This window comes from Bradysia coprophila (genome assembly GCF_014529535.1).
Source record: "Bradysia coprophila strain Holo2 chromosome X unlocalized genomic scaffold, BU_Bcop_v1 contig_173, whole genome shotgun sequence".
Lineage (NCBI taxonomy): Eukaryota > Metazoa > Arthropoda > Insecta > Diptera > Sciaridae > Bradysia > Bradysia coprophila.
In genome coordinates, this window is record NW_023503302.1 from 933,149 (window position 1) to 944,259 (window position 11,111).

The 11,111-nt window shown below is 37.0% G+C and overlaps 3 protein-coding genes across 3 annotated transcripts; 1 reads left to right on the plus strand and 2 right to left on the minus strand.

Moving 5' to 3' along the window:
- Positions 1-1,271: 1,271 nt before the first annotated feature.
- LOC119068113 (glyoxalase domain-containing protein 4) lies at positions 1,272-3,224 on the minus strand. The gene is made up of 5 exons (XM_037171559.1): positions 3,005-3,224; positions 2,459-2,508; positions 2,116-2,222; positions 1,740-2,042; positions 1,272-1,678 (listed from the first exon to the last, which is right to left on the minus strand). The coding sequence occupies exons 1-5, from the start codon at positions 3,092-3,094 to the stop codon at positions 1,389-1,391; spliced, it is 840 nt and encodes a 279-aa protein (XP_037027454.1). The 5' UTR covers positions 3,095-3,224; the 3' UTR covers positions 1,272-1,388.
- A 74-nt stretch (positions 3,225-3,298) lies between these two features.
- LOC119068111 lies at positions 3,299-6,164 on the plus strand. The gene is made up of 4 exons (XM_037171557.1): positions 3,299-4,301; positions 4,360-5,053; positions 5,120-5,373; positions 6,023-6,164. Exons 1-4 carry the CDS (start codon positions 3,417-3,419, stop codon positions 6,110-6,112), a joined length of 1,923 nt encoding a protein of 640 aa, XP_037027452.1. The 5' UTR covers positions 3,299-3,416; the 3' UTR covers positions 6,113-6,164.
- On the minus strand, positions 6,095-8,687 carry LOC119068112 (mitochondrial ornithine transporter 1-like). The gene is made up of 7 exons (XM_037171558.1): positions 8,488-8,687; positions 8,193-8,403; positions 7,067-7,264; positions 6,830-7,002; positions 6,684-6,765; positions 6,515-6,620; positions 6,095-6,454 (listed from the first exon to the last, which is right to left on the minus strand). Exons 2-7 carry the CDS (start codon positions 8,251-8,253, stop codon positions 6,157-6,159), a joined length of 918 nt encoding a protein of 305 aa, XP_037027453.1. The 5' UTR covers positions 8,254-8,403; positions 8,488-8,687; the 3' UTR covers positions 6,095-6,156.
- Positions 8,688-11,111: the final 2,424 nt, after the last annotated feature.

An 11,111-nucleotide genomic window follows, 5' to 3' on the forward strand; every position in this document is an offset into this window, starting at 1 on the left:
TTTAAATTTTTAAAATTCCCAGAAGTCCTTTAATTTTATTTTTTCATTAGAATGTAAAAAATCTAAAACGAAGTTAGTATGCTGGCTCGAAGACATCAAGAACAATTGAGGGAGATATAAAACGAGTTTATTTTGAGAAGCGGTCTTTGTAGTAAATCGCTTGTAAAATTTAAAATTTTTTAAGAATTTAATTGAAGACATTACTTTTGGTTCCAATAATTTCTCATAGCCTCGATGCGCGCGTCAGATTGAACAAAATAAATGTTTAAACAAAAATCGACTCCAAAGTTCACAAGGATCGTTTTTTTAAAATAAATTTGTGAGAATATGGCAATCTTGTGAATTAACCTGTCACAGACGGCAAGCATATTAACAGTTTTACTATCTATTACTTCATTTGATCGAAAATTTTCAGAAATTGATTTTAGGAATTTTTTACTTCATTTGTTTGGAACATGCTTTTTGCTATATAGTACATCATCAGTCAGAGCTTGTCGTTTATTCTTGCTGTTGTTGTCGTCGACAACTTGTCGATAACAGATGACAGCTGTCTGTAACAGGTTAAGAGAACTTTGCACCTGGTTTCGTCAACGACTAAAAAAGTGGAAAACTGATGTATATTTGTTATTATACTTATTTACACGGGTAAAACAGTTACTCCAACGCGCTGGCTTTTGGTAAAACTGTATGAAGAACAACGATTGGATCAGCTGGAAAACGGCTGAAGCAAGTTCTAAATTTCACTGACCCCTGTCATACCTATTAATCATCAACTTTTGCCGCGTGAATCATTCAAAGCGACTGTAAAAATGTTGAAGATTTCAATCGAATTGAACGGTAAGACTAAGATATCATGATTTACACTGATTTAATCTTGCAATTATGCAATTATGAACCAATGGTTCTCTCTCTAATCCGTATAGATTAGTCTAATCTGGTCTCACGACTTCTAAATGGTCTCACGACTTCTAAATATTAAACTCCAAGTCTCATCGACTTGTGCAAAACTGAGCCTCGTCATGTTTTTTGTGTTATATAAATCTTGTCCTTTTTATCTTGTAATGTAAACAATTGTAAATGTAAGTAGTCAGGGGGCATGTTGCCATTGATGAAATGAATAAATATATAAAAAAACAAAATCGACCTGTGTTCCGCGATCGGAAATGATCCCCCATTCTGATAAATCTAAAAGAAGAACCACTTCACTGCAATTCGCTACGATTGGTAATAATTTTACAGTCGATACAGCATGCATTAAGTTTAAACTCAACTCAAGTTTTCATAAAAAAATATTTATTGCCTGCAACAGGAGATTAATTTCAATAATTTACGCCACCGAACCAAAACACGATATCACACTCTAAGCGCGCCCCAAATGCGATCACGCGCTATTGAAATGGATCTTTTCCAATGTATTTGTCGAGCCGATCATTACCATCAACTTCGACCTTCGACAACTGGGTGAATCCTTCTTCATCCACAAAACATATTTCATGGCCGTCAGGATCAGCGAGTATAATCACGCGCACAGTGGCCTTTCCCGGTGTGTCTAGCGTTATCAATGGTGTCAAGATCGTATTGTTGGTCTTTTTAATGACTTCATCGATATGCGGTTGCACACTCAATGGTACAGCGAATGCAATTCGACCATAAGCCTTTTCCCGATTTATTGGCACATCTGAGGGCGAGATTGACTTTATTAGTATAATACACATAGCAGATTTTCATCACAGAATTACCGATCTTCTGAAGTTTCAATTGTACCGAATTTTCTTTGTATGACAGCACAGCCGAGGAATCCGATTTCGTAATCAGATTCATGTTCAAAACATTGCTCCAATAGTCGACTGACTTTTCCAAATTCGTACTGTTCAGAGCTACACCAACGACTGGATCCGATGCAGGCTGTTGTTCCGGTAAAATGAAGAACTTATAACCATCGGGGGACACGAGAACATTATCGGATGTGATTGGATAGTTCTTGGCCTTAGCCCGTTCAATAACTTCCTTCGATCGAATGGTGATGCCGCCAAAGTCATTTCCTGCGCTCAGTAGGATTATTTTTTTTCAAAATTGGAAATCACTTTTGCTGCAATTAGCAAAATGTTGGCTTACCAAGAACGTAACTTTTCACACCGTAATTGTATGTCAATTCGATTACGAAATGATCATCTTCCGGTCCATAACCTATCATTGTTTTGCTCCATCGATTGTTGTAAGGCCTTTGGAATGATGAGTTTTTTTTTTAATTTTACGTGTTACGGCATGTTTCATTTTCATTTACATTGCTTAATCACGTAAAGCATTGTACTTACGAGGTTCCAAGTTGTTATTTGATAAGTGGGGAATACAGCCCTCCCCTTCGGGTCGGGCTGTAAGACCCCACTTATCAAATACACAACTTGGAACCTCGGAAGTAATATACTATTAAACTGTGCGTAAAATTAAACAAGCGTACCCGTTACACTGGGCATCACATCCTTCCTGGAATTCCTCATGACGCAGAACCTGCAATAAGGAAATCTTTGAAATGTCTGGCGTATTGAAGCATTATTATCAGCCAGCACTGTATCACCAACATTCATACACATAAAACGATGTGCAAATAAGCATTAGGAGTTCAACTTATATTAGCCGTTCAAACATGCAATAAACACCATGAATTAGACACGATCGGTCGAGCTTAAACAGACGAACATTTTTTGTAACATTGTGTTACATTTTGATACGAAGTAGAACGAGTTTTTTTGCTACTTTAAAACCGAGATAAAAACGTTTGTCATTCATAGCTGAACCACTCGTAAATTGAAAATAAATGACCCAATCTATTGCGATAAGATGCAACATAATGTTGCCAACAATTAACGCAAAATTACATGTTTACAGGTATGACGAAACGATTTCTCAGATTGAATTCATTTTCTTTTGTTATTCGAAAAATTACCGACATCGATTTTATTTTAAACTTTATTTTTAATTATTATATCATAGACGAGACACCCACCTGCATACCCAGAATGTCTCTGAAGAATACAGCATTTTTCAAGCGATCACCAATCTTGAAAACATAATGTAATGCCCGACCAGATATCATTCTTTTTTGGTTGAAAGTATGTAAAGTGTTCGACGTTAACGTTTTACTAGTGGTTCAAAAGTAATAGACTGATTGTACAACGCGGTCGACGAGTCTGTACTGCATGAATCGAAAGTCGAAAAGTTATGACATTCGTGTACACAACGCGTATATCCTCACTCACATAAACACACACTAAATACTACTTTATGTCACATACGGCTCGTTAAATGTCAACCATGTCAACAAACAAACGTCAAAACATCACAACCGAGGAGGTTAGATCGTTTGAATCGATGGAATTATTGGGTATTTGGTTTAAGTTCTTTATAAATTTGCATCAATGTTCCATTTACGGGCGTGTTTCCATGTTTCCGTTAAACTGTACCGACTACCCGTAGTTTATAACATAATCAACCATTATCAATTACTCCGCACCAGTGCTATCACCGTTTCAAAATCATTAATTGGCTGTGAGAATAAATATGTTCATGCCGTTTTGGAAATTAATCCGAAATGTAGAGTGTTGCGAGGCGAACAATACGAGACGAATGACATCGAATCTGTGGATATTAATTTCGATCAAGATTGGCGAAACGCTACAACAGCTGGCATTGTGGAGTGTCTAGAAACAATCGGAAATTATTGCAAACAAAATGGTACAACGATATCGGATAAAAGGTTCGACAAATTTGTGGATGTTTGCACGGAACGTTGCTTCGATTTCACCGATCATCAATTGATTCAGTCATTACAAATAATGATTCGCTATCCGCTTACGGAATCATCCAAATCGAGAAATTTTGTCAAACTGTGGCACGCTTTTGACGATGCCTGCGTTAAACGAATCGACACATGGGACTTTAATACGATTTTGTATATGTGTGATCACTGGCATATGCTGCATTTGGGAAGATTGAACCAATTCAATTGTCTGGGGAGTCTGAAAATTGGCAGAAAACTTAAAAAACTGCCGTCTCATCAATTGGTTCAACTCATGTTCTATGTCAGTCTTAGGAGAATTCAAATACTGCCTATGTATGAAATCGAAAGTAATTTTGTGAATTCGTTGGACGACTATAGCTTAGACGAGATAGCAGTTGTGTGTATCGGATTTTTCAAAACACAGGCGACATTACAAATTCCGGAAACGGTTGAGAAGATTAGCAAACGATTGATACATGAGATCGACAAGGTAGACAGCATAGCGATCAGCTGTATCTTAAAGGTAAATTTCACAGAATAGATATTCGAAGATACGCAAATTTAAACGAAATTAATTCCAGGCTCTGCGCCGTTCGTGTAATATCTATCAAATTGCCTTGGTGCGGGAAGTACTCGATGCCATTAACGGTCAACTGTCTCGGCTATCAACGTTGGCCTGCTTACAAGTAGCTATCTTAGGAACGAATCTTCACGTATGTCATCAAAGTTGCATCGAGCAAATTTTGCACCGTTTCATCAACGACATTGAGTCGATTCGTTTGAAAGATTTCGAACGGATCAGCTATGTGATGGGTTTCTTTGATTTCGAATCGGAGAGCAACATTGAGAACCGATTGTGTCAACAATTTTTGACTGAGCTGAAAAATCGAAACGATGAGATTTTGCGGTATCCAAAATGCTTCGCGTTGTGTTTACATTACTTGAGCTTGAAAGGATGCCACGACGAAGAAATGATATCGTTGGCTTTGAGCACGCCGTTTTTAAGTGCGACATACGGGAAACAAACCGTTTACAACCAGGAAATCTTCAGCTTGGACTCTTATGTGAAGATTAATTTGAAGGAAACGTATGCGGGCAATGAATTGACAGACATAGATCGCCGACACTTGGGAAATGTATTGTGCCGGCATTTATCCGATTGTTATGATGATTATAGTGCTACCGATAAGATATTGATGGAACTTAAGGAAACATCCGACGAGCTGTTTACCCATTCTTACTTGGCACACGTACTGCCCCATTTTGATCGATCCGGTAAGTTTAGTTTTTCACAATTGGGTTTATCATAACGAAGTGGTTTTGTTACCTTGGCCTTTGTAGACATAATTATTGCATACAACAAATATTCTAACACTGGCATCGACATTGCTCACAATCTGCGGCAACATTATACTGGAAAGATTATCGATCGGTCTATGTTAGTGGACGGCCTTAACACCGAAGCTGCAAATGTAGAGATCTTTAATATTATAGTCGGTGGTTGGAACAGTTATGTTAGAGATACGCCGAAATTGAACGGATTCATGAGACAGAAGATTGAACAATCGAAACTCCTTGGCCTACGTCCAGTTTTGGTGAGTAAAAATTCGTTGGATACGGTTAGTGACCAGTACGTACTAGAGATGAACGGTTCGAGGATTTTCAAAACCCGACCCGAGCCCATGACGAAATAAGTTTTTGAGACCGACTGATGAAATTGAAATTCGACCCGAGACCCGACATTTTTGAACCCAGAGAAACCCGATAAAATTGATTGATATCTGAAAGATCCAAATTTTCTTGAATACCCAACCCGGGTCTTTCTTTGTCAAATTCAGGTAGCCCGCTCAGCTTTGGTACCGAACTGTCGCATCAATTCATCGCAAGATGCATGAAATTTCAGTAGAAAAATCTAAGTTCCAAACGAAAGGCAACTTAAGGCAATGTCTATAACTCTAACAAAGTGACTACAGTGACCGACCATAAGTTTTACATTTTCAGCCATAAATTTGCTGAAATATTGAATACTTTTGTTGAATTCTTGAGACAAATCTCCTAACAAACTCGGATGAGCTTAAATTCCGTGTACTAATTACTCAATTGTAAATATGCTCTATTGTTTGAATGGAAGCTGAGAACTAAATATAGGTCTTATGTATCGCCTTTTCTTTTGATTGAGTCTTAGTGATAACATAGCAAGTCCGTGGACTATAAACTAATCAACTGTCTTTCCGTCTTCAATAGATTCCGGGCACCGAATGGACGAGACTGAAGAAATGTGATAGGAAACACTATGTTAAATATAAAATAAATATGGCGCTGCAAGCAAAATAATTTTATTTTTCAAATAAACGAATTTCGTCGGATAGAAAACACGGTCACGTTATGAAAATGTCGGTAAGAATTTTTTTTGTATATTCGAAAACCACAAACAACACCGCCGTAGCAGGAATCGTACGAATAAGCGTCGGCTTCAGGCCGTTGTACAACGCTAATGGACCTTCTTTTCGTAGAATGTCACTTCCAACAGACAGCAGTCCACCGGGAAGATTATAAATTTGAATACGGCTTTTGATCACATCCGCTGGAAATATAACCGCCCACAGAACTACACCACCAACAGCACCAGAAATCATTGTATTTATTGGGCCTATATCGTTCTTCGTCTGACCAGGTCTGAAAGATAAGTTTGTTGTAAAAACCACGTATTCTCAAAGACATACTTGAGATTATTACTTTCGCAAAAGTTCACGTGTCGCTTCATAGCCTCCGAAAAAGAAGAAATAGCCGGGCATCTCTCGTGCTATCGTTGATGTCAGACCACGATACAGTCCTCGTATACCTAAACGACATAATGATGATAGAAATTTGTATTCAATATTTCCCATATTCGGATGGGTCGTACCTTCTTCTCTGATAATACTGTGCGTTAATTTAAACGGTGATATTCGATTTACAGTCGAATTTTTCGTTTCTGTTGTTCCAGTCTAAAAACGAATCGTTTTGGTTACGGTTTTTTGGTTCTTTCATTCAAAATTCAGTTCGACTTACTTGTACTTCTCGTAAGGCTTGCAGTTTACATTTAATCAATTCGGTAGGACATAAGGTAAAGCTTGAAAAAAATGCAGCCAAAAAACCAGCCGTAGCATTACTCAGCGGACTTAAATCGTTGACTTCGGCTTTTCCTTCAATTTTTGCCATTAACGATTGGCAACCTCCATAAGCTAAACAGTTTTAATCGTTACCGATGAACCTTAACTCTGGATGTAATTTTTTTAAACAAATTACCAGCAAATAATACAGAATTTTCAGCTACATTGGCTACAACAGCTGGAATCGTGCCAGCATAAAGACCCCGAGCGAAACCATCGTTTCTATACGTTTTCACCAAACAATCCATCATCCCTTTGTACAGGTGGGGAAACGTTTGCATTTTGACTTTTACTGTGTCTAGAGGTTGGCTCACGTAAACCAGTGCGACACCACCTGTGGCAATTTGACTGAAATTAATATTTATCGTCCAACAAACTTCGAGAAAAGGCTAAATGTTGAATCTGATGAACGGCAAAAATAAGTTGAATGCAGGCACTGCCTGTTGGAAGTGGTTTTCACGCGGGTTGAGGCGCAGAATATTTTTGATAATTAATGTAGGGTCATTTTAGCAGTTTATTGGCGAAATATCCATGGAACTAACTCGAAAGCAGTAAATTATTGTGACGAAAGGTATTTGATACATGGAAAAAAGTAAAAAAAGTGAGTGTCTTCAAAGTTGAACGTAAGATGGTAAGACATAAATAACATTTTCAGACAATTTATTAAGGAAGCGCATATTTTTAGGAATTTGATTTCACAAAATTCCTAAAATTTTTTTTTAAAATGTCCTAAATTTGAGATTTTTTCAAAGAATTTAATTCCTAAAAATCAACCCTGCATTTGACTGAAATTCTTATTAGAACCATAAATTTCGTCATGTGTCACGAAATTTCATGGACAATGAAATAATACAAAGAAAATGCAGTTGTCATGAGTTCAATTAGGTAAATGAGTTTCTGAATTAAAATTTGGTTCATAAAATGTACGAGCTGAAACTCAAGGATCTAAGTGGAATTCGTGCAATCATGAGATACTGAAAAAGGTGCCATACCAACGTTTATTCACGACACACGACAGAGCCTAATAACAATTCCATATCAACAGAAATAATCGTTGTGTACACAGCAGATGAACATCAAGATTATAAATAACTGTCCAGACAATTATCATTTCGATTCGTTAAAGAGATAAGAAATGAAGAGAGGCAACACCAGAATAGTGTTTGTAAATATTCGCGAACATATGTGGCTTCCATGCATAATTTTAACGTTGAAATAAGTGGGTCATTTATTCGATTCAGGTGTTCATTCCAGTAACTTACCGAGCGAGCCTCCGGTGAAGTCAATAGCTCCGACCGCAAAAGATTCGGCTGGTTTATGCATTGCCACAAATTGATGTATCTATCTTCTCTTGACAGCGAAGTTTATTCCAATTTTTTTTAATCCAGTGTTACTGAACACTCATAACAACAAGTTTCACAACAGTTAGTGTACGGTTGCTTCAAATTCAGATCTTCGACTGACATGCAACACCTTGAATCACGTTTGAAAATGATAACACAGACAGTAAATTTTCGTCAGCTCTTTTTTTCTGATTACAACAAAAGTGTTGCTAACAAATCATGTAATCAGTAGGCGTTACTTATGTTGGTTTGTCAGCTCGCTGATATGCCACTATCTTTAATCAATATTACTGTCTCAGGATTGTTCTTATCTACTTCTAATTTCGGATGAAAACTATTGAAAGACTGTAAAGACACAGAGCACATGGTTACGGTCTTTTGATACGTATGTGAGAAACAACTGTACCACTATTTATAAACCGATATGTTTATGATGAAAAAAATGAATTAGAATGAATGAATGCTTCGATCAATGAATTTTGTTATGACACAAACATTTTATGCGTTTGTACTGAGAGCCGCCATAATAAAGTAGCGAATTGATTTCAAATGAGATTATTATAATCCTCATATTATACTTATTATACGTACTATACCTCAAGTCAGACAGCTGAAAACATAGGTTTAAGAAAGTAATGTGGCTTTGCATAATAAACAATGACGTTTTGTAAAGCGATAATTGTTAGGTAGGTAAATATGAATTTTAGATAAACAGATAAGTAGCTCTTTAAAGATGCACTCGAGGCCGCAGGCCGGAGGAACAATGTTCGTCGTGTGCCTCAAAAAAACATTCATGAATCACCGATTTCAACGCAGTTGGAGCATGAGTGGTACTCTAAATAGGGTACTGAAACTTGACAGTGTGTCACGCGTAAAACACTGTAAAAACCGTTTCATACAAAAAAAATTGCATTATATTTGACAGCTATCGACTATGATCAACTTTGCTTGAAGTGCGTCGCCATGGAACAACGTTTTTTTTTTCAATAGGTACAACGAAAAATAGTACTTCATATGGGATAATTTCTGGCCATTTGACAGTTTTCGAGTTGCTCGTTCATAGTCACGCCAGAATGGGGCATTTTCGGTTATACAATACAATTCAAGATTTTTGAATCAAAACCTTGAATTGTGTTGCATAACCGAAAATGCCCTATTCTGGCGTGACTATGAACGAACCCTTTGAAAATGTGTAAAATTCTAAATTGTACTCTTTTAAGTTACATCAACGCACTTCAAGCAAAAGTGCTTCGATTGACACCTGCCAAATAGAGTACTATTTTGTATGAAATTTTATCCCCACTCTTTTTACAGTGTAAAATTTTGTATGGAACACTGTCAAGTTTCAGTACCCTATTTAAAGTACCACTTTTGCTTGAAGTGCGTTGGTTACATACTTGATCTTGTAAGTGAGTCAGAACAGCACAAGTTTGAATGTGTTCGAGAGTATATAAAACTGAGTGTGAATGCCCGTGGAAAGAGCGAATCGCAGCGAGGTGCATGATTTCACACGATGTGATGAAGTATTTTCTGATAAATAGAACTAATTCTGTCAACGATTAGAACCATTTATGGTTAGAAAAAAGTACAAAAAATATACAAAATTATAGAGTCGATTAACGTAGGTTTGATAGGATAGACGTCGCCTCTAATCAATTAAATTAACACCAAAACTACTTTTTTCACTTTTTATCATCTCGAAAATACCTTCACCCACGTTTTGGGTACAGACAGCTATTTTCGCATCATAGTATCGCCTAAAAAGTACGATTAGATAGATATAGATTCACAATTTGACAAATATGCGCGAGTATTCAAGTTTTTGTGGATCTGTTTTGTTACTTACAATTTGCGTATAGCGACAGCAGTGCCGTTCTTAAGTTTTGGGTCGCAAGAGTCAAAGGAAAATCGAACGCCGACGAACATATTAAATAGTTTCTAGACATTTATGAAAGTAAATAATTGAAATGAAGGAGTTTCAGAGTAGATAAAATCGAAGTGATTGGCAGGAAACGCTAAAAATCCCTATTTTTGACTTAGTCCCTTTGTAAAGCAAAGTACTCAGTCTGCCTGCTCATATGCATTTTTATCGTCTCATGCACACATGTGAAAAGAAATAATCCAATTGAAGGAGTTTTTGGAGTAAAAGAAATAAACGATGTGTAATTATGACACGAGGCCGCAGGCTGTACACATCGTCAGCCTAATCAAGTACTTCGCACCGAGACTCACACAACGTGTTATGCAACAAAGGCATCTAAAGTTCGCAGTTTTCGAACATTATGATCTCGAGTTGCATAAAATCTTGTTGCTAACACGTTAATAAATGAGGGTTTTGCGCATACATCTATTGCGCAAAACATCCCATTTGCAGGTTTCAAAGGCACCTGAGACGCACTTATTAAAATTTTTTGTAATTACAATGGTTAATTCTGAAATGCTTAAAGTCTCAGCTGTCCATCGACACCACATATGCAATGACTCATGTCAACAGTGCCGATGTGTTGGGTGAATAAGTGAAATGTGTCCTACAGCGAAATTTTGTGCATGATTTGAAATATTTCTGAAAACTGTTTCACTTGCACTTAGGGTACCAAATTTTTGTACAATTGTTATTAGAATTTCAGGCACTATCGATTGAAACCACAACCAGTTTTCCACCACTCTCTCTGTAGACAGGATGGGCTATGCACCAATGTCAACGACGGTAACGGATGAAAATCAAAAAATTTTGTGGAAACTTGTTCAGGGCTGAGCTGATTAGTAATATCCAAAAATATCAAAAGTGCATCGAAATGCTCAGTTAAAATTCATTCAACCGCACCGTAACTAGATAAA